The sequence below is a fragment of the Ovis aries genome, chromosome 2 (assembly GCF_016772045.2).
Source record: "Ovis aries strain OAR_USU_Benz2616 breed Rambouillet chromosome 2, ARS-UI_Ramb_v3.0, whole genome shotgun sequence".
NCBI classification, from domain to species: Eukaryota; Metazoa; Chordata; class Mammalia; order Artiodactyla; family Bovidae; genus Ovis; species Ovis aries.
The window spans coordinates 17561376-17585602 of NC_056055.1; the positions used below are offsets into that span (position 1 = coordinate 17561376).

General features: G+C 43.6%; 2 protein-coding genes across 12 annotated transcripts in view; both read right to left on the bottom strand.

Annotated features, from left to right (window-relative positions):
- FSD1L (fibronectin type III and SPRY domain containing 1 like) overlaps positions 1 to 11619 on the bottom strand; it is a 68421-nt gene extending 56802 nt beyond the window's left edge. For all 9 annotated transcript variants that reach the window (XR_009599125.1, XM_027964147.3, XM_027964151.3 and 6 more), the window contains exon 1: positions 11498 to 11619. Coding sequence is in view for 8 of the 9 variants with exons in the window: in XM_027964147.3 (XP_027819948.2) it covers positions 11498 to 11512 (15 nt within the window). In the remaining variant the exon portion in view is untranslated. The remainder of the gene's footprint in view (positions 1 to 11497) is intronic.
- Positions 11620 to 17678: 6059 nt separating this feature from the next.
- SLC44A1 (solute carrier family 44 member 1) overlaps positions 17679 to 24227 on the bottom strand; it is a 220135-nt gene continuing 213586 nt past the window's right edge. For all 3 annotated transcript variants that reach the window (XM_060408984.1, XM_042242940.2, XM_060408981.1), the window contains exon 16: positions 17679 to 21550. In XM_060408984.1, the coding sequence (XP_060264967.1) occupies positions 21536 to 21550 (15 nt within the window). In that variant the 3' untranslated portion in view covers positions 17679 to 21535. The remainder of the gene's footprint in view (positions 21551 to 24227) is intronic.

Genomic DNA, 24227 nt, shown 5'->3' on the forward strand with positions numbered 1-24227 from the left:
CTCTCAACTACTTGACTATGGAATTAGGCTAAGGTAAACGAAGATCATTGCATCTGGTCCCATCACTTCATGGGAAATAGATGGGGAAACAGTGGAAACAGTGTCAGACTTTATTTTGGGGGGCTCCAAAATCACTGCAGATGGTGACTGCAGCCATGAAATTAAAAGACACTTATTCCTTGGAAGAAAAGTTATGATCAACCTAGACAGTATATTCAAAAGCAGAGACATTACTTTGCCGACTAAGGTCCGGCTAGTCAAGGCTATGGTTTTTCCAGTATTCATGTATGGATGTGAGAGTTGGACTGTGAAGAAGGCAGAGCGCCAAAGAATTGATGCTTTTGAACTGTGGTGTTGGAGAAGACTCTTGAGAGTTCCTTGGACTGCAAGGAGATCCATCCAGTCCATTCTGAAGGAGATCAACCCTGGGATTTCTTTGGAAGGAAAAATTAAGCTGAAACTCCAGTACTCTGGCCACCTCATGCAAACAGTTGACTCATTGGAAAAGCCTCTGATGCTGGGAGGGATTTGAGGCAGGAGGAGAAGGGGACGACAGAGGATGAGATGGCTGGATGGGATCACTGACTCGATGGATGTGAGTCTGAGTAAACTCCGGAAGTTGGTGATGGACAGGGAGGCCTGACGTGCTGCGATTCATGGGGTCACAAAGAGTCGGACACAACTGAGCGACTGAACTGAACTGCCATGCTAACAAAAAAAGGGTGGGGGGTTCACACCCCAGCCAAGCACTACTGCTATGGAATGGCTCAAACTAACCTGGATGTACAAGGCATGAGGCACCCATCGTCAAAGAATAGCTTAAAGTTATGTTTATAGTCCCTATAAATCATGTGAAGTAAAAGCACAACCAGCTGACTACAAGCAAAATAATAACCAACACTGGCTTCGCTGGTGGCTCAGATGGTAAAGTGTCTGCCTGCAATGTGGGAGACCTGGGTTTGATCCCTGGGTCAGGAAGATCCCCTGGAGAAGGAAATGGCAACCCACTCCAGTACTCTTGCCTGGAAAATTCCATGGATGTAGGAGCCTGGTAGGCTACAGTCCATGGGGTCACACAGTTGGACCTGACTGAGCAACTTCACCACTTTATACTCTTAAAGCCCAAGCACTATCTTAAGCTCTTAACATAAATTTGTTTAATCCTGTCAAGAATCCTATGAGGCAGGATACTTGGTTATCCCCATTTTCCAATTCAGAAGCTGAGGTATAAAGTGGGTAGGTAACTTGCCTGGGACCTCAAGAGTTAGTATGTGGCAGAACCAGAATTCAAATCACAGTAGTTTGCCTTGTGAGTCTGTGCTCTTTTTTCTTTTCCCGAGTCCATGCTCTTAACAATTAACACTATACTACCTAAAAACAAAGGTCAGAGGTTCAAGTAAAGGTCAGAACATCTAAGGACACTGAAAGGACTTAAGATCGTCTTTAAAACTGCAAAAAATTAAGAATGATCAAGAGGCTGCAACCTTTGTTGCAGGAAAGAGGACCCCTTCCAGGGCCCAAAACTGGGCTCTTGTCTAACACTCAGAAATGAATTGTCCGAGGAGACACATGCTGACAAAGCAAGAGATTTTATTGGGAAAGGGCACCTGAGTGGAGACCAGTAGGGTAAGGGAACCCAGGAGAACTGCTCTGGCTCAAAGTCTTGGGTTTTATGGTGATGGGATTAGCTTCCAGGTTGTCTTTAGCCAATCATTCTGACTCAGAGTCCTTCCTGTGGTGCACGCCTTGTTCAGCCAACATGGATGCCAGACAGAAGGATTCTGGGAGGTGGTCGAACATGTGGTGTCTCCTTTTGACCTTTCCTGAACTCTTCTGGTTGATGGTGGCTTATTAGTTCTGTATTCCTTACCAGGACCTCCTGTCGTAAAACAACTCATGCAAATGATTACTCTGGTGCCTGGCCAGCGTGGGCAGTCTTAGTCAGTGTACTTCCCCTAACACCATCTCGCCAAATACAAGGGCAACAGTAACAGCTATTCTTACTACAGGCGTATCATCTTTTAAGTCTGAGAACATGATGACTGTCACTATTTGCAATGGCATGAGTCTACTGGCTTTAACTTAATATATGTGAATGCGACAAATTCAAATGTCTTAATTCTGCATTCAACAAAAAGCTCGGCCAACGTGGGCTACTTAACTGCAAACTATCCAGGGTAACAAGCCCTTGAAGTTTTGATGCAGAAACTTCTCATTCTTTAGTGGCAAAACACCAGTATATCCAGGCTTTCAGGCTATTTTGAATCCAAAAGCATCAATACCATGTGGTCATAATTGGACACTGTGATAACTGGACACTGTGATCTATGGGTTTCCCACCAGGATCTACGTGGACCAGGAGAAATTTTCTGATTCAAATTCTACATTAATATTCCAGACAGTTGAGATACACAAACCTAGAACCACTGCAAATATCACTAATCAATCTACAATTTAAGGGGGCCAAAGAACTACTATAGCATTTCAGTTAGTGTTCAGTAAGCACTATGTGCCAGGCGGGCTTCCCTGGTGGCTCAGCAGTAAGGAATCTGCCTGCCAATGTAGGAGATATGGGTTTGATCCCTGGGTCAGGAAGATCCCCTGGAGAACGAAATGGCTATCCACTTCAGTATTCTTGTCTGGAAAATCCCATGGCAGAGGAGTCTGGCAGGTCCATGGGGTCTCAAAAGAATCAGACACAAGTCAGCAACTAAACAGCAACAACATGTCAGGCACTGTGGAAAGCTTCTAACATGGACTACTTTTTAATCACCACAATAGAAAGTAGTCTCTGCATCTTCTGATTGAAGAGGTTAAAGGCTTCTTTGATCACACAGCTATCAAATGGCAGTCACAATTCAAATCCAGAAAGCTACCTCAAGAGTCTGCACTTTTACACCACTCTAAGCTGTATACACTGCAGATGATTGTACAAAACAATCAGAGAGTTTCCGGAACCAGAGCAAAGGGATCAATGAAAATATCCTACTGCCACCAGGGATTATGCCACTTGTTTCACTCCACACCATAGACCCCTCCTTTGACTTAGGTAATGAGCAGAAATCCAGAATGCTCTATCCGGTTGGTAAGTCAGACAACCAGAATCTCACCAGCTGGCCACAGCTACGGCAAGAGTACTGTGCTCAAATGTGAGCACAGTGCAAAGAGCTAAAAAAGGAGAATTGTATATTGTCGAGGAATTCAGGAATCTGATCATCGTGGATGCTTAGTCTCTCAGTCACGTCCAACTCTTTGTGACCCAATGGACTGCAGCCCGCCAGGCTCCTCTCTGTACATGGGATCCTCCAGGCAAGAATACTAGAGTGGGTTGCCATGCCCTCCTCCAGAGGATCTTCCCACCCCCGGGATCAAACCCAGGTCTCCTGCATTGCAGGCGGATTCTTTACCGTCCGAGCCACCAGGGAGGAATCTGATTGTCAGAAATAGCTAACTGGGAGGAAGCCATGCCCTCTATTGTTATAGTGAAGCAGCTGGGATTACCACTTCTGTACATGGATGTAACTGAGGTGATCCGCAGAAAAAAAATCTAATGAAAGGCCTGGTGAGGAATGCTGCCTTTTCACCCTGAGCCCAGTTGTAAGATATCAGGGCAGAAGAAGAGATTCTCTTCCAACAAGGATTTGAGGAAATACAATGTGTCAGAGGCTAAAGAAGCCTCCCATTTTCAGTGACCTCTGAACTGGCTGTTCCATCCTGTGAAATCCAGGAAGCTCACATTCAGCCAAAGAAACCAGGAGTCCCAACATCTAATTAAGGGAGGTGGGATGGAAATAGAAATGGGGTACTCTCAGGTACTGCTGGGAGCAGTATAAACTGACAAAATCCTTCTGAAGGGTGATTTGGCAATACACATCAAAGGATAGAAGTATTATATACACAATGACTCAAATTCCACTTCTATTAATTTATTCTAAGTTAAAGGGTAACTAATTAAAGATACAAGTAGAGACTTGACAACAAAGATGTTCGTCTTAGTGTTATTTATAATATTAAAAAGACCAACATAAATGAATGACAAAGGGCACTCATTAAAAATCAAGTAATATTAATACATCCATACTAAAGAAAATTGCTGAATCATTAAAAGTGCTGTAGAACAATATTAACATGGTAAAAGATATTTCACATATTAAGTGAGGCAAATTATAAATTACTATAAATAGCATAATACTATAGTTTTTTTAAGTTTCTATATTCGTAGTCAACAAGAGAGTCCGAAATGCAGTACTAGGGTGCAATCTCAAAAACAACAGAATGATCTCAGTTTGCTTTCAAGGCAAACCATTCAACATCACAGTAATCCAAATCTATGCCCCAACCACTAATGCCGAAGAGGCTGAAGTTGAATAGTTCTATGAAAACCCACAAAACCTTCTAGAACTAATGCCAAAACAAGATAACCTTTTCTCATAGGGGATTGGAATGCAAAAGTAGGAAGTCAAGAGATACCTGGAGTAATAGGCAAGTTTGGCCTTGGAGTACAAAAATGAAGCAGGGCAAAGTCTAACAGAGTTTTGCCAAGAGAATGCATTGGTCACAGCAAACACCGTCTTCCAACAACATAAGAGACTACTCTACAATGGACATCACCAGATGGTCAATACCGAAATCAGACTGATTATATTCTTTGCAGCCAAAAATGGAGAAGCTCTATATAGTCAGCAAAAACAAGATCTGGAGCTCACTGTGACTCAGATCTTGAACTGCTTATTACAAAATTCAGGCTTAAATTGAAGAAAGTAGGGAAAACAACTAAGCCATTCAGGTATGACCTTCATCAGTTCCCTTTTGATTATACAGTGGAAGTGAGAAATAGATTCAAGCGATTAGATCTGGTAGATGGAGTGCCTGAAGAACTATGGACGGAGGTTCACAACACTGTACAGGAGGAGGTGATCAAAACAATCCCCAAAGGAAAAATGCAAAAAGGCAAAATGGATGTCTGAGGAGGTCTTACAAACAGCTGAGAAAAGAAGTGAAGCGAAAGGGAAAGATATATCCAACCGAATGCAGACTTCCCGAGAATAGCAAGGAGTGATAAGAAAGCCTTAAGTGAACAATGCAAAGAAATAGAGGGGAAAAAATTGAATGGGAAAGTCTAGAGATCTCTTCAAGAAAACTGGAGATAAACCAAAAGAACAAGGAACATTTCATGCAAAGATGGGCACAAAAAAGAACAGAAATGGCAAGAACCTAACGGAAGCAGAAGCTATTAAGAAGAGGTGGCAAGAGTACACAGAAGAACTATACAAAAAAGGTCTTAATGACCTGGATAACCATGATGGTATGGTCACTCACCTAGAGCCAGACATCCCGGAATGTGAAGTCAGATGGGCCTTAGGAAGCATCACTACAAACAAAGCTAGTGGAGGTGATGGAATTCCAGCTAAGCTATTTCAAGTCCTAAAAGATGATGCTGTTAAAGTGCTGCACTCAATATGCCAGTAAATTGGAAAACTCAGCAGTGGCCACAGGACTAGGATAGGTCAGTTTTCATTCCAATCCTAAAGAAAGGCAATGCCAAAGAATGTTCAAATTGTGCTCATCTCACATGCTAGCAAGGTAATGCTCAAAATCCTTCTAGCTATGGCAAACCTAGACAGTGCATTGAAAAGCAGACATCACTTTGCCAACAAAGGTCCATATAGTCAAAGCTATGGTTTTGCCAGTAGTCACGTAGGTAGGGGTGTGAGAGTTAGACCATAAAGAAGGCTTAGTGCCGAAGAATGATGCTTTGGAACTGTGGTGTTGGAGAAGACTCTTGAGAGTCCTTTGTACTACAAACAGATCAAGCCAATCAATCCTAAAGGAAAACAACCCTGAATATTCATTCACTGGAAGGACTGAAGCTAAAGCTCCAATACTTTGGCCACCTGATGTGAAGAGCCAACTCACTGGAAAAGACCCTGACGCTGGGAAAGACTGAGGGCAGGAGAAGAAATGGGCAACAGAGGATGAGATGGCTGGATGGCATTACCAAGTCAACGGACATGAGTTTAAGCAAACTCCGGGAGACAGTGAAGGACAGGGAAGCCTCGTGTGCTGCAGTCCATGGGGTCACAAAAAGTTGGACACGACTGAGTGACTGAACAACAACAATATGTATAAAAAAAACCTGGAATATAACACACACATAAATGTTAAAAGAAGTCATCTCTGGGTAGCAGGATTATGGGTAATTTTTATTTTCATTTATCTGTACTTCCTAATTCCCTAATAAACTTGTATTAGTTATATTTATAATATAATAGAAGTGCACAGGCTGGCTCTGTTAATATTATAAATTAGTTCAAAATATGATTATCTATCATCAGTGAATATCAATAACTGAGATCACATTCTATCAGAACCTTGTGACTGGGAAGAAGTGTCAACCGAGGATATAAAACACACAAAAAGAAAGCTGGAGGAAAAAGTCCACTAACATCAAAATACCGTCTATCCTAGGTTGGAGAGGAATATCTACTACTATGAAATTCAATATGTGTTTGTTGCATTAATAATTCTGCTTACTTTCAGCCAGGCACTGCAGTGAACCATTGTCTTTAAAAAGTTTTTAAGTTTAACTGTATTTCTAATTTTTTTAAACTGTCAAGTTCAATAAAAAAAATGAAGATGCCTGTGTTTAAACACTGATTCTGAGTATGTCAGCACAGTTCTTTGAAGAGGTTATCTCATATCTTCTACACCCCAGATTGCTTTGATTCAGTCCACGGGCATGACTGCCATTGTACTTGGCTGGGGTGTATAAAACCCCAGTTATACTTTCATATTCACACCTCTATATTCAAAAGCAAATAAAATAAAATAAAAAGGGCTGGAGAGAGGGAAGATACATATATTATGGGAAAATAAACATTTATAGCAGCAAGAGAGACCAACTTCCAGAGTTTCATCTAAATCATGTTCTGTGCTGCTGCTGCTACTACATCGCTTCAGTCGTGTCCGACTCTGTGTGACCCCATAGACGGCAGCCCACCAGGCTCCCCCATCCCTGGGATTCTCCAGGCAAGAATACTGGAGTGGGTTGCCATTTCCGTCCCCAATGCATGCATGCATGCTAAGCCGCTTCAGTCGTGTCCGACTCTGTGCGACCCCATGGACAACAGCCCACAAGGCTCCTCTGTCCATGGGAGTCTCTAGGCAAGAATGGGTTGCCATTTCCTTCTCCAAAATCATGTTTTACACTTTCCATCAACTATTTTTACTAGACTTAATTAGTTTCTTAACCAAAAAACCCTACTTTATAGGGGTTTATTTCTGTTAATATTTTAAGCTTTCATGACATTAATCATATGACCATATAAAGGCAAAAGGAGCCAGGCAAGAGTGTGCTAATGAAAAAAGCTTGAGCTGTGAGGAAAGAGCTGGTTTGAATCCAGACTACCACTTGCTAACTGTGTGACTCTCAACAAGTTATTTAATCTCTCTTGAGTTCCATCTTCTATATCTGGGCAATAGGAATATGAGCTCTTGTGAGAATTTAAAGCAGTCTAACATAATACTGTATGCAGAACAATACTCAAATTTCATTTCTCTTTCCTTTGCTCAATCCTGAAGGAAAGTCAGTCAATCCTAAAGTACAATCCAGTCCATCCTAAAGGAAATCAGTCCTGAATATTTACTGGAAGGACTGATGCTGAAGCTGAAACTCCAATACTTTGGCCACCTGATGCGAAGAACTGACTCACTGGAAAAGACCCTGATGCTGGGAAAGATTGAAGGTGGGAGGAGAAGGGGACGACAGAGGATGAGATGGTTGGATGGCATCACCGACTCGATGGACATGAGTTCAAGCAAGCTTTGGGAGTTGGTGATGGACAGGGAAGCCTGGCGTGCTGCAGTCCATGGGTGTCGCAGAGTTGGACATGACTGAGTGACTGAACTGAACTTCCTTTGCTCAGGACTGAGAAAAAGGAGTCATTTTGGAACATGAGGCAGTGGGTTACCTGGATTTGGCGTGAGTCTCTGAACTGCCAGAGTACACTATGAATGCAAAGGATAACAAATACTGGGCAGAGGAAGAAACTGGGATGAGGAAGCCGAGGGCAGACATGCTGCTGATTGCAAGCTCTGCTCTGCTTTATTTAAAACTCTTCCTACTTCGTTTCCCAATCTAGGTTTGCTCAGTCTTGTACATCAAACCTTGCCTGTCACTACCCCCAGGTAGAAGGCAGAGTGTGTGGGGGAAAGTAAGGAAGAGCAAACAATTGGCAAGGTATGCTTTCGGTGGCATCTTTCCTCTGGGATCCCTAGTCTTTCCTCTCCACTTTTATTATTCCTACAGCAGGAACCTTTCCTGGACACAGCAACTCCTATGAATATGAATGATCTCCTCCTGCACAAGAATTTAACTTAACCTATCAAATTCTAAGTACCAAGATTCTAGAAAGGTGCAAATGTCTTGTTTCAATGGTTTCTTTGAACATACACATTTTTATCAGGTAAAGAAACCTTCGGGATTTTATCTTAAAACCACTTAAAAGGACATAATCAAAAGGTCTGAGTATCAAATAAAGCCACCTATCCATAACACAGAAGTGTCCCAGAAGCTTGATATAAACAAAATCCCTCTATTTGTAGAAGATAACACTGTGGCTTTCTGTATCCAACAGTACTCTTTACATACCCAAGGCAATTATGTTTTCTTCCTCTACTCAAACAGAACATCTGTTGCTAACACAACACTGAAGTCCAAGTTATTTTCACAGACAAAAAAGCAGCTGGTCAAGCTAATCCAATTGCTGACTAGCCATCATCAAGCTTCTGTAAGACTGTCCGGTTAACTTAACCTCTATTGTCAGACTGCATGAGTCAGAACTTCCAATCCTCTTTCAGTTAGGATTTAACAATACTTCTTTGGCACCATCATTTGAAATATTTATTACAGACACAAATACAGACAACAAGCTGTAAACTTAAGGAAAAAGGTATGAAACGGCTAGATTGGATTAGAAAAAGTAAGAGAAATTATCAACAAAGGGATGAAGTCATTTTGAAGTTGGGATTATGAGATTAGTAAACACTTAGCAGACAGTACTAATGTGTGCTAGGCACCAAGTGATTTTTAAAAGCTAACACGATAGTCATAACCCTTTGAGGTAAGGAGACTGTAAAGATCAGAAAATGGAGACAGCAAATTGCCCAACTTTATTCAGTTCATAAACTGCAGGACTGGAGACCTGACTCCGAAGCCATACTCTTAATTTAAAGCTCAAATCCCCAAGTCTTACGAATGGCAATACATTCAAGCCACTCTCAGCCTTTGCCACTTGTGGTACTTGTGTTTCCTTATGCTGACTAAGGTATCATCTCTGCTGTTACTTTCACTGTAACATTCTAGGACAGAAAAGAAAAGCCATGCCAAGGGTGTAGTACTGACTTATTTCAAGAGAAATTTCCAGCTTAGTTCATTATTAGTTGAGGTATATAATTGATTCTGCAGTAATTCATGAGAAAAAAGATGCTCAAATTCAGAGCACTGAATCGGTTATAAGCATTAACACACAGTGCCTGTTTTAAGCTGTGAGACAAAATTAAGGCTTTTTATTAGAAATATTTGCTACCACCAATGAAACTGAACGTATTTTCTAATACTGAGAAGTTGATTCTTTAAGATAAATTAGTACCAGTAAGAAAGAACAGCCAATTCTTCACTACTTCTGCTAAAACTGTACACAATATGTGTAGGTACTCAAACATCAAAACAAAATCTGCAGTGCAGGCAAGTTCAAATGTTGGCCTTATGGATGGCTACTAGTATGACCATGCAGGACTCACAACCTCCAACTCTTGAGTCCTCATTAAAGTGAGAGAATATGTATGCCCTGGCAAAATAAGATGATCCACATTAAAATATTTTTTAAAATTACATTTTACAGTGCATAGACTACTTTAGTACTTAATAAAATTTAAGGCACTGTACTCTAAAGTACCTAATTCATACTGTATTATATTAGCTGGTTTTTACAATAACTCTATATTCTCATTTCCACTGTATAGATGAAGAACTGGATTAGTCACAGTTAAGTGATTTGCTCTGTATCACAAAGTTGCATATAGAGCATAGAATCCAAGTCTCTGGACTCCAAGTCTTTGACCTTCCATTTTCTCTGAACTAATCTCAGATATCACACACCCTTTACTTTAAAAGTTAAATAAGCTTTGAAGTGTTTTATAAATTTAGGTAGAGGCATTTTAAATGTATATTCAAAACACAAAATGTTACTTTTTAAAAAATGTCTAACAGTCACGTGAATAAAACTATATCTGAGTTTCAGGATGAACACATACAATGAAATCATGTAATTTTTGTTAAATACTTTAACAGTTAACGTTTAACACATCACTACACTATTCTCATGCCCCACAGTGTTCCTCAAGGAGATGATTCCAGGCAAAACTACAAAAAACATCTTTCTAATAAGTCTTTCCAGTGCTTCCTATCTAATAATAGAAAAGAATGGGCTCTTGTTTTTGCCCGTTATTAATAACACTTGTGTTTCCTTCCTACACTGTACTATTTCAATTACTATAATCTAATAAAGAGAGCACGGTCGTTGATTTCTATATAGGGATTATGACTAAGTATTAACTCACTTCTAATTGTATTCAAAACATTGGCTACGTTCTCTAAATATATTTTTGGCTATTGGCTAACAGAAAATGTTGGTTCTGTTATGCCCAGTCCTTAACTTCCTCAGAAAGTATAAAATATGCCAAAAACAATCATTAAGGGAACTGACCAGCAACACTGAACTGGCCAGAGGGTGGGACCGCTGCTCTGGACAACTATCAGCCTTTTTTCTCAATTCAACCAACACTATAAACAGTAAGACGTGCCGGGGAACTAGTCCCAAGGAGGGCGCGGCGAGGGTGGGGAACCGTGCAAAAGGCGGGTGGGGAGGGGATGGACGGGGGAGGGGGAGGGGATGGACGGGGGAGGGGATGGACAGGGGAGGGGATGGACGGGGGAGAGGACGGGGGATGGGGGGTACCAAGGAGACCTGGTTCCCGACCTAAACAGACACAGATTGCGCCAAAGTAGGCGAAGACTGGGTGGAGAAGAGTGGGTCAGCTTCGGCGTCAGCAGGTACACTAGTAGGTGCTTTGATTTCCTCTTCTGCTGAGGATGGATAAACCCTCACTAGCACGCGGGAAGGCTGCGAGAATCACAGGGGGCCTAGATCGTTGCAGAAAATGATGGGAAAAAATGGGGGCGGCTCCCGACACCCCCTCAGGAGCCAGGGCCCTTGCAGAGCAGAGGCTATCCGGGGTCACCCGGCGCGGTCCCCGCACCCCGGCGGGCGCCGCTTTACTCCCGAGAAGAGTGCCTAGCTGCCTCGCCCTCCGCGGCCGTAGCCCAGCCCGGCCCGGCCGGCCCAGCGCGCCCACCGCCCACTGTCCACCCGGCCCAGGGCGCCCCGCCCACCCTCCGCCCGGCCTCGGCGACCCAGCGGCCCCCGCCCCCGCTTACTTTCTGGGAGTCCATGGCCAGGGACGGTGTCCACTGCACCCCAAACCGCGTCGAAGAACTTTGAGAGGAGGCCGAGGGAAGTCGGACACGCCGAGCCCGCTACCCACGGCCGTGGCTCTGCTGGGCCGCCGCCGCCGCCTGAGCCTCAGCTTCAGCTCGCACCGGCGCCGCCCGGCCCCGCCCCGTCCGCGCCCAGCCAGGCGCGCGCCGTAGTCGCGCCGCGGTTGCCAGGGTGAAAGGGCGGCACGCCGACAGGAGGGGGCGAGGAACGCCTTGCGCACGCGCCCTGCTGCCAGGCGGGCTGCGGCGGGGTGGGGAGGGGCCTGGTTATCCTGCGCACCGAGGGAGCCGTAGAGAGAAAGGGGCGCTCGCCCCTCTGTCCCGCCGATCGTTTGAAGAAGCCCCTCCCTCTTTCCCCCCATCCTTTTTCCTCCAGCGCGCAGGCCTTGAACTGGACCACTGGGCGTCCAGCAGCCGGGTCTGTGGGGAGGGCGGGGGGAGGAAAGCTGTGGCCCTGGAGATAGATCAGCCCCTTCTCAACCCTGCAACCTTCTGAAGCACCTCCTTACACTAGTCTCGGAGAAGCAACCAGGGCAAGCCAGGCCCAGCTGTCCAGCGAGAAAGAAAGGGCGGGGAACGTAGTGGAAATATGGGGAAAGCCTTGTAGAAACGTGACAGAAACTTGGGTGACTGGGAAGCCTGGGAGACCTTTCCCAGAGAGGCCCCTGGAACCTTGCTGTCTCTGACTTTCAGCAAACGAATACGCTCCCTGAGCCTGTTTCATCTTTGGTGAAACACGAGAAATAATGCTGACTTTGCAGAGCATTGTGAAGATTAAATAACGTATTGGAAGTGCCCTGTATGTAGTTAATGTTCAGTATTTATGGTTATTGGTGGGAATCTAGAACCTGTTCCGTCTGGACTAAGGACAGTAGAAACTAGAAAAGGTGGGAAGATAGGCTTGGAAATGTCCTTCCCCAAGCAGACAAGCCTTATCTTCCATTTTGATGACTGGAGAGGCTCAGGAAAGTTCAACTGGATAACCACGTATGGTGAATGAACAAAAGGAAAAAATATATTGCATACCTGTTAGGTCCCAATTCTACGCACTGAAAATCAGCAGTGACTAGGCACTTTATATACAAACATAAAAACAAAATATATACATCTGTACACACACACACACACACATATGAGGAGGTTAAAGTTCCACAGAGAAAAATTACGTAGGATAAATTGACTCAGAATTGTGTGGGCTCCATTTTCAGTAGGAGGGTCAGGGAAGGCCTCTCTCAGGAGTGACCCAAGTGAAGTGAGTGAAAGAGTAAGCATACAAAAAATCATCTGGAGAAGAGTATTCTAGATAGAAGAAACAGAAAATACAAAGGTCCTAAGAGGGCATGAGCTGTATGTTTCAGAAATAACATTTATCCTACAAGGCTGTAATATCTCTGTAGAAGATCTCCCCAACTATACTTGTGAGTTGAGATTTCTTTTACCCATATCTGTATGTATCCCCAGCACAGGGCCTGCCATCTAGTATGCATTCGCTAAACTCTTTTTTTAACTAGACAGACACATACAAGAAATGGGATGACGAGAACCAGTTCAGGCTAAGTGGGTTGTTTTTGAAGGCCAGGGTCTAGAGAGGGCCCATGTGCACAGTTTTGCTCCTATATCTGAAAGCAGTCGCATGCAGTCTTGCAGAGATGTAACTGGACAGACACATACAAGAAATGGGATGAAAAGAACCAGTTCAGGCTAAGCGGGTTGTTTTTGAAGGCCAGGGTCCAGAAAGGGCCTATGTGCAGTTTTGCTACTGTATTTGAAAGCAGTCACATGCAGTCTTGCAGAGATGCTGCTCCTTCTCTTGGTACCAAGGGAAAGGAGTCTGCTCTCCAAGCTGCCCAGTTCCATGAGGAGAGATGAGAACAGCCAGCTACCCAGCAGCTAGCACACTGCTGCAGCGACGCAGGCCATTCTCCGCAGTGCGCATGTGCTGCAGCTGAGTCAGTTTCCCAGAGGGAGAAATGCAGCCTAGAAACTGAAGAACATCAGAGGTCAGATTGAGCTCCCTAGCCCTGACCCTGCCTGCACCGTGGGACCCACCGCTAAGGGAAGAAGAAACAGCATTGAGCACTGTCCTAGTTCTCTTGCTGCAAGAACTTCAGCTCACTACTATAAAAGAGCAACTTCTGGGTACTCTGGGTCTGATGGGCTTAACCACAGGGGGAGGCTTTAGAGACGGTTAGCCACAGCTGAAATGTGATCGCCAGATTCTGTCCCAGGCCATATCCCAGAGCTCACTCCTGGCCCCTTGCCTCCCCGCTCCTCTAGTTCTTTCCCTGCAGCCCTGCCAAGAGCCTGCAGCTTTTGACAAGACTGCTACCCCATTTGACTTCTGCCCTCGCCAGATCTCTATCTCTGGCCAGTCTGGCTCCCCTGCCCAGCTTCCTGGACCTTCTGCTTCTCCATCATTCTCATCTGTAAACAGCTAGTCTCTCCGAGCTGTGACTTCTGTCTTCCGCAGCCCATACAGCAGTCACTCACCTAGCTGAGCACTGTCTGCACCCCAACCCCCTCCCGCTGCTTCTGGCCCATGGGCAAGTCCTTTGCCTCTTTACAGCCAAGTCAGTTTAGATAATTTCAAAAGTAGCTTTTCTAATAAACCAAAGCCCTTGTTCTTAAGTATAATCCCCAGACCAGCTGAATCAGCACTACCTGGTAATTTGTTAGTAATACAGATTCTCAGGCTTCATCCCCAGACCTACTAAACCAGAATCTCCAGGGGCTGAGATCCAGTGTTCAGTGTTTTAACAAGTCCTCTGGATGAGTCCGATGCACACTAAAGTTTGGTCACCATTATACTGAGTGAAAGCAAATTGTTTTTTTAAAAAATGGAAAAAGGGAACTACAAAAGCACAAAAACAGATGACTTTTCAACACTTGGGTTTCTGATTCTGAGATAGCATATCTGGTCATGGATATTCATTTGAATGAGGTTCCTGGGCCTCCAGGACCACCTTTCCGACTAAATATCAGTTTAGGATAGCCTCAGTATCGGCACTACTGATTTAAAGCATCTGGCAAAATTGTCTCTTCCAGAACACCTATTCTGTTTTGTCAGGCATTGCCAGCAGCCCTGAGTTCCCTTGTAGGTTCTGGGATCCCCCATCTCTTAGGAGAGAAAATGCCTTCCCTTAAGTTTCTTGCCAACAGGCTTTCCCTTTGGGAGTCAGTACAGGGCATCACCCTGGAGTCAACTGTCTGAACTTTAATCCTCCAACTGCCACTTACCAGCTGTGTAGTCTTTGGTGAGTCATTTAACCTCAATAAGCCTCAATTTCCTCTTCTGTAACATAGCGATCATAATGGTGGTAACTCCTAGTTAGGGTTGTTGTGAGGATTAGAGGAGATTATGTATGCAAAACGTCTGACTTTGTACACATTTAGTAAATGATAGCTGTTGCTGCTATTACTCCCCTGTACATCATATCCTTCTGTACCACCCTGGTGTGACATTCTCCCTCTCGATCTCTGGGCCCTTAGAAGTCCTGTGCTCACCCCTAACCACTTTTCACTGTCAAACCTTTTCTGAAGCATAATCACTGGCCAGATGCTGCCTTTTGTTGAAGCCAAACCTTTACCCCTTACTCCCTCTTAATATCTGGCCTGAGTCTTGGCATACACCACATAGCCTTGGAAAATCCTGAGCTTCTCTAAGCCTCAGTTTCTTCAGCTGTGAAATGGTCATCATAACAGTGCCACCAATAAGAGTGGCTGAATGGATTGAATGAGAGAATTCCTGTTGTTTTAAGCAAAGTGTCTGATATTTAATAAGCATTCAAAAAAAAAAATTAGCCATTAGCTTTTATCATCTCTTCCCAACCACAGACATCTAACTCATTCTTTTTTTTTTTTTTTTTTTGCTGCCCCCCTTCTAACCATAAATAAATTCATCCAAAAGCCCTGGAACCCCTTGGGACTCAAGAGTACTGGTTTCTGATTCTAGAGGCTTTCATAGCAGGAAAAGGATGGTTCTGTTCTGACATGAGCTGGTGCTCTGTGGAGTGCCATACTCGGAGAGCTGTACACAAAGTGGGAAGCAATCAGAGGACACAAATCTGATGATGGGCCTGGAAATCATGTGAGAAGAGACACAATTCAAGCACCGGTGAGTATTTAGCCTGGAGAGGAAAAGCTCAGGGAGGACAGGTTCATTTACATCACGTCTCTCTAGGGCTGTTGTGTTTAAGAGAAAGCTGGCTTGTTCTCTAGCCTCTGACAGATAGAATTAGACCCAGTTTTGCTGAAGCTACAAGAAGATAGATTTCCACTCAACAAAAAGTCCAATTTTCTAACAGAGCCATACAGAGCTGGGATGGATTTTTGTTTGGTAGGGAGGTCCCCATCAGTGGAGGTGTTCAAGCAAAAGCTGGGCATTTGCTTCTGAGAGCTGTCCTAGGGGGATCAGGCACTGGAAAGACAACTGGCAGAGATAGCCTTTAACATCTTTCTGAACCCTGAGGCTCTTTCACTCTTCAGACTAGAGGCCAATAACTATGCATCTCCTTCCTGACTCTGCTCTGCAATTGTACTCACCTTCAGAATGCACTCTGAATCTCTTCTCCCCACCTCCACTCTTACAAGATCCATTGCAAGAGGTGCCACTCCTTCCTGGGAGAGGGCATGAGAGGAGGAGTTAACTAATCTGTAGCCATTATGATGTTACTATGTCACAATCCCTTATTGATGAACGGAATGCCTGTTTTATGCTAGGCCCCTGGAACACTGAGAAAAGTGAGGTCTGGAAGAAACAGGTGTTTCCATCACATCCTGCCTTGGCTCTGGAAATGCTCCTCCTTTATCATGTTCACGGTTCATTTATTGCTAAAGCCTGGCTTGGAGAATTTTGAGCATTACTTTACTAGCGTGTGAGATGAGTGCAATTGTGCGGTAGTTTGAGCATTCTTTGGCATTGCCTTTCTTTGGGATTGGAATGAAAACTGACCTCTTCCAGTCCTGTGGCCACTGCTGAGTTTTCCAAATTTGCTGGCATACTGAGTGCAGCACTTTCACAGCATCATCTTTTAGGATTTGAAATAGCTCAACTGGAATTCCATCACCTCCACTAGCTTTGTTCATAGTGATGCTTCCTAAGGCCCATCTGACTTCACATTCCAGGATGTCTGGCTCTAGCTGAGTGTGAGTGATCACACCTTCATGATTACCTGGGTCCTGAAGATCTTTTCTGTACAGATCTTTGTATTCTTGCCACCGCTTCTCAATATCTTCTGCTTCTGTTAGGTCCATACCATTTCTGTCCTTTATTGAGCCCATCTTTGCATGAAATGTGCCCTTGGTATCTCTAATTTTCTTGAAGAGATCTCTAGCCTTTCCCATTCTATTGTTTTCCTCTGTTTCTTTGCACTGATCGCTGAGGAAGGCTTTCTTATCTCTCCTTGCTATTCTTTTGGAACTCTGCATTCAAAGGGGTATATCTTTCCTTTTCTCCTTTGCCTTTCACCTCTCTTCTTTTCACAGCTATTTGTAAGGCCTCCTCAGACAGCCATTTTGCTTTTTTGCATTTCTTTTTCTTGGGGATGGTCTTGCTCCCTATCTCCTCTACAATGTCATGAACCTCCATCCATAGTTCATCAGGCACTCTATCAGATCTAGTCCCTTATATCTATTTTCACTTCCACTGGATAGTCATAAGGGATTTGATTTAGGTCATACTTGAATGGTGGTTTTCCCACTTTCTTCAATTTCAGTCTGAATTTGGCAATAAGGAGTTCAAGAACTGAGCCACAGTCAGCTCCCAGTCTTGTTTTTGCTGACTGTATAGAGCTTCTCCATCTTTGGCAGCAAAGAATATAATCAATCTGATTTCAGTGTTTTAGAAAAGGCAGAAGAACCAGAGATCAAATTGCCTACATCTGCTGGATCATTGAAAAAGCAAGAGAGTTCCAGAAAAAACATCTATTTCTGCTTTATTGACTACGCCAAAGCCTTTGACTGTGTGGATCACAAGAAACTGTGGAAAATTCTGAAAGAGATGGGAATACCAGACCACCTGACCTGCCTCTTAAGAAACCTGTATGCAGGTCAGGAAGCAACAGTTAGAACTGGACATGGAACAACAGACTGGTTCCAAACAGGAAAAGGAGTACGTCAAGGCTGTATATTGTCATCCTGTTTATTGAACTTATATGCAGAGTACATCATGAGAAACGCTGGGCTGGAAGAAGCACAAGCTGGAATCAAGATTGCCAGGAGAAATATCAATAACCTCAGATATGCAGATAACACCACCTTATGGCAGAAAGTGAAGAAGAACCTAAGAGCCTCTTGATGGAGGAAAGTTAAAAAGTTGGCTTAAAGCTCCACTCAGAAAACTAAGATCATGGCATCTTGTCCCATCACTTCATGGCAAATAGATGAGGAAACAGTGGCTGACTTTATTTTTCTGGACTCCAAAATCACTGCAGATGGTGACTGCAGCCATGAAATTAAAAGACGCTTACTCCTTGGGAGGAAAGTTATGACCAACCTAGACAGCATATTAAAAAGCAGAGACATTACTTTGCCGACAAAGATTCGTCTAGCCAAGGCTATGGTTTTTCCAATAGTCATGTATGGATGTGAGAGTTGGACTATAAAGAAAGCTGAACACTGAAGAATTGATGCTTTTGAACTGTGGTGTTGGAGAAGACTCTTGAGAGTCCCTTGGACTGCAAGGAGACCCAACCAGTCCATCCTAAAGGAAATCAGTCCTCAATATTCATTGGAAGGGCTGATGTTGAAGCTGAAACTCCAATACTTTGGCTACCTGATGCGAAGCGTTGACTCATTTGAAAAGACCCTAATGCTGGGGAAGATTGGGGGCAGGAGGAGAAGGGGACGACAGAGGACAAGATGGTTGGATGGCATCACCGACACAGTGGACATGAGTTTTGGTAGACTCCAGGAGTTGGTGATGGACAGGGAGGCCTGGCGTGCTGCAGTTCACAACTGAGTGACTGAACTGAACGGAACGGAACTGAACTGAACTATTATGTTCAGAGGATGACCAAGGACTCAGCAAGTTTACCTGCCTGTTGACCTCCTCTTTGTGAAAGGATGCTAGCCCCAAGCCCGGTCTCTCCAACACAGAAGAACAGGCTCACTGCTCCTAGTAAGAACAGCCCCCTCCCTCTGCATATACTCTGAAGATGGTTGTGGACCTGATTGAGCCTGGGTGATTGCGACTAGAGAGAGAAAGGGCCATCGTGTGTTGGTAGCACTTGTATTTCATTGGCTAAGCACCCAGACTCTGATACCAGACTGTCTGGTGCCAGTCAATCAATGCCAAGCTTCCCACTTACCAGTGCTATGGCCTTGGGTGATTTCTTAACCTGTCTGTACCCCAGTGTTCGTATTTGAACAATGAGAGTATTCAGTTCAGTTCAGTCGCTCAGTCGTGTCCGACTCTTTGCGACCCCATGAATCGCAGCACGCCAGGCCTCCCTGTCCATCACCAGCTCCTGGAGTTCACCCAGACTCATGTGCGTCGAGTCGGTGATGCCATCCAGCCATCTCATCCTCGGTCGTCCCCTTCTCCTCCTGCCCCCAATCCCTCCCAGCATCAGGGTCTTTTCCAATGAGTCCTCTTTTTGCATGAGGTGGCCAAAATATTGGCGTTTCAGCCTCAGCATCGGTCCTTCCAATGAAAGTATTAACAGTACCCAAGTGAAAGGGTTGTCATGAAGATAAATTACAATGTATATAAAGGGCTTATGATCATGCCTGACATATAGAAAGCACATAATATATGTCCACTGTTATTCTTTTCTACAATAAACCATTCTCCTGCGTACAGCACCAGGGAATAAGGATTTCTGAGGTTTCTGAGCCCTTTGATACTGCCAGTGCCATTGCAGTCAAGTTCAGGTGGCACTATGTCAGCATTTTCCAGAGACATGAGTCTCTTGAAATCCATCCCTCATTCTGAAGGTCAAGTTGAACTCTCCCCTAGCCATAGGAGATCCAAGACAGAAGGTGACCAGACATAAGCTGTGAGGTTAGGATTTAAGCAGACAGGAAAAGACACGAGGATCCTTCCCAAGCTAAGGAAACAGCCTGAGCAAAGGTGAAAAATTTTGAGAAGAACAACTGGAGAGAATGGAGATAGGAGTTAGAACAAATGGAAATGGCACCCTTCAATGCCCAGACACCTGTGCAACAGTACGAAAACTTAGGAACATTAAGAGATGAAATATTCTGCAGCCATGAAAAATTATCTTTATGAAAAATACACAGCAATGTGGGAGAAAGTTTATGATAATACAATTTAAAAACAAAACCTTAGTTTGAATATTTTTTCTAAACAACTGGATAATGTCTTTTGTAGAAAAGTATTAATAACTGAAACATTTATATATTCTTGTTTATAACTTTTAGCTTAGGTGAAACATCGGGTGTGAAAGCTCAGCCTGGTTTCCCATTATCACCCACAAGTATTATATGTTTACTTTTCTGCTTATATAAAAGTAAATCAAAGACAAGTCCACTGGCTTTGAAATATAAACTCAAATTTGGCATGATTGGCTCATGATTTAAAAAAGAATAAAAGGGATGGAGAGAGGGATTCATAGGGGTCAGATTGTTATGATCTCTACATTCCAGGTTGGGATGTTGGAATTTGAGTATTTTATAAGTGGGAAGCCACTTAAAAGTTTATGAGCAGAGTTATTTCAGGAAACTTGATTTGGCAGGTGAAACAGGAAGGACATGAGTGGGATGAGTCTGGGCTGAGGACCCAGAGGCCCAGACCTGCCTTCTCCTCCCTGTCCTTTAACCTTCCCTGGTTCAGTCCCTATAGCCATCAACCCTCTCGCCAACTCCAGCCACCACCAGTGATGACCTTAGTAGTACAAATCTTTGTTTTTCCGTCAAATGGAAAAAAACAAAAAAACAAAAACTTTGGTGCTAACAAGAAATATTGGCTCTCTTCCCCAGTCGTGTAAAACAGGTGTCAGCAAACTTTTTCTAGAAAGGCCCAGAGCATCAGTATTTTAGGCTTCAAGGGCCATATGGCCTCTGTCACAACTATGCAACTCGGCCACTGTAGAGAGTAAGCAGCCTTGGGCAGTACATAAAGGATTGGGCGTGGCTGTGTTCCCATAAAACTCGATTTGCTACAAGAGGTTGGGAGCCGATTTGACTTACCAGGCATAGTTTATCAACCTCTGATCTAAAAGAGCATTGTGTTATTTTTCCTAGAGAATAATTCTGCGATTCTTCAGTGCCTCTAAAGCCTCCTGACCCTCCCTCTCAGACACTTGCCATCACGCACACGGCCATCCCCACCTTATTTATGAGAAGAATGCCAGTGAGAACATGCAGGAGGGCAGCACTAATGATCTCTGCAGCAGTGAAGAAAAGCAGCGTGTTACAGTGAAGGGGCTTTAGATTTCTCTCAATTTGAGCCCTTACTCTGCCAACTGTGTGACTTTGTACACAGCGTCCAACCTCTCTGAGCCTCCATTTGCTCGAGGGCAGAATGGAGATAACAGGTACAACCTTATGCAACAGGGTTTGCATGAGGATTACATGTTTGTAAAGCACTAACAATTGCCATGGAACTGGCACTCAATAAATAGTTACTAACCTACACTGGCTTTATAAATAGCAGTCAAACAGAGCCAGCCTGCAGGACGAGAATCCACTGTGGATCCAGCCTTCAGGTCAGTACTGGCACGGAAGTGAGAGGCAGTGGGGATCTCTGAACAAACACAAGCCTAGATAAGAAGGCAACACTAAATTTGAAGATGCTGCTGCAACACATTTGTATCAACTGCTTCTGATGAATCATTTATTAGGCAGCCGCACTGTACCAAGTCCTCTTGGCTACTGGTGGCTGGGATCATGGTCGCAGGCTTCCATTGAAGTAATAAGATCCTGCTCTTCATCCATAGACTCTCAACAGCTGGTGAGTGGGAGAACCTCATGTAAACAGCCTCCTCTGAGTCCATTCTTCTGGGCTCCTGGGACCAGTCACCTTCGCCTCAGCTGAAAAATAAACACATCAAGATAATGAATGCATCTCTCCTAGGGGAACACGACACAGTGAAAAGCAATCAATAACAAGAAATAGTGTGGGATCCTCTTTAGAGAAGACACTGTGAAATGTAAGAAGGCTAAACACGCACACATACACACAGACACAGAGAGAGAGACATACATTTAGATTAACAGACGCACATTTATATTAACTATTAAGAAAGAGATATGAGAGCCTGGGTTCAAATCTTGATTTTGCCCCTCTACAAGCTGTTTGTTTCTGGGTAAATTCTTCAACTTCTGTGCCTGCATTTCCCCATGTATAAAGTGGAGACAATCATACCATGGTATGTCCCTTTAGGGTTGTTGTGAGGATTAAATGTGTTAGAACAATGCCTGACAGTAATGAATGCTAGGTTAGTGTTTGCCATTATTGCTTTCAGTAGTACTCTCTCACAAAGATGATTTCAGAATAGCTGAACAACTGAGTCAAACCCATAAAGAATGAAATTCAAAACTAATCTGAAAAATATGATTCTGTGATACTCTAAAAGACCCAAACCTGAAATTCAAATAAAACTTGGAATTTTTCACTCCCATGACTCAGCGATGGGAAAGGTCAGACTAGGATGATGGGTGTTCCTGTCATTCAGTTCAACTCAACAAACAGTGACTGAGTGAACATACCAGAGCTATACCGCGGTTTGTAAAAAAATGTCCTAATTCTTAGGAAACATACAATGAAATAGGACTAAAGTCTGTATGCAAGTTATCCTCCAGTAGTTAAAAATGTTAAGTGTGCATACATTTATGTATATTCATATATACCTAGAGAGAGAAATATTTAACAGTAGATGTAACAAGAGTCTATCAGTGTACTCTTTTTATTCTTGCAAGTTTTCTATAAAATTTGAATCCTTTCCTGATGAAACGTTTTTAAAAATCCGTTCAGTTCAGTCGCTTAGTCATATCTGACTCTTTGCGACGCCATGAATCGCAGCACACCAGGCCTCCCTGTCCATCACCATCTCCCAGAGTTCACTCAAACTCACGTCCATTGAGTCGGCGATGCCGTCCAGCCATCTCATCCTCTGTCGTCCCCTTTTCCTCCTGCCCTCAATCCCTCCTAGCATCAGGGTCTTTTCCAATGAGTCAACTCTTCGCATGAGGTGGCCAAAGTATTGGAGTTTCAGCTTTAGCATCATTCCTTCCGAAGAACACCCAGGGCTGATCTCCTTCAGAATGGACTGGTTGGATCTCTCTGCAGTCCAAGGGACCCTCAAGAGTCTTCTCCAACATCACACTTCAAAAGCATCAATTCTTTGGCGTTCAGCTTTCTGCAGAATCCAACTCTCACATCCATACATGACTACTGGAAAAACCATAGCCTTGACTAGACGGACCTTTGTTGGCAAAGTAATGTCTCTGCTTTTGAATATGCTGTCTAGGTTGGTCATAGCTTTCCTTCCAAAGAGTAAGCATCTTTTAATTCCATGGCTGCAGTCACCATCTGCAGTGATTTTGGAGCCCCCAAAAATAAAGTCTGACACTGTTTCCACTGTTTCCCCATCTATTTCCCATGAAGGGATGGGACTAGATGCCATGATCTTAGTTTTCTGAATATTGAGCTTTAAGCCAGCCTTTTCCCTCTCCTCTTTCACTTTCATCAAGAGGCTTTTTAGTTCCTCTTCACTTTCTGCCATAAGGGTGGTGTCATCTGCATATCAGAGGTTATTGGTATTTCTCCCAGCAATCTTGATTCCAGCTTGTGTTTTTTCCAGCCCAGAGTTTCTCATGATGTACTCTGCATAGAAGTTAAATAAGCAGGGTGACAATATACAGCCTTGACGTACTCCTTTTCCTATTTGGAACCAATCTGTTCCATGTCCAGTTCTAACTGTTGCTTCCTGACCTGCATATATGTTTCTCAAAAATCCGTTAGGATGGGTTAAAAATAAAAAAGGAGCATTGACTCAGGTTTGACTATCAAACAAGTACTGAGCTGATGCAGGACAAGCAGAGGTGACAACACACAGACCTGACAAAGACTAAGAACCATGGACCTGGGACAAGGAAAGGGGTTCTATGATTTCAGATATCTAATGGAGCAAGGCTAAGATCGTCTGATATAGCCATCTGCATAATAGACTCTGCTTGTCCCCTGGTGCCTAGAAGAGGTTGTATGCGGCACTAAGAATAACAGTGCTTGAAACTTTTGCCCTAAGTTTCACTTTAGGGGTTTAGTCTTAATACTTTTGTTTCACCTGCCAATTATCGCCTCTTCACTGATAGCCCTACTTCAGTCTCTCTTCAGCTTCAATCCATTTTGCAGACTGCTAACAGAACAAATCTCTCAATTGTTGTTCTCACTGTATCACCTCTCTACTCGAGAACATTTAACGACTTCATATTTTCCACAACCAAAATCTAAACCTTGCTGTCTTATTAGTTCCATACTTTATATTTTTTAAGTATTTTGATTTGCAGTTTCAACTTTTTTCTCTGTCGCTGAAAATAACAGAACCTGGGACTCAACTGATATCCCTTAGTGGCTGATGCTTAGCTGCAGTCATGCGGCCTGAATACTAGACTTATGCCAAAGCTGTGATTTGTCTGAGGTTGAGATAATAGTTATTTCCTCCTATATATATTTTAAATTTAAATAAAATTAAAAATTTTAGAATAG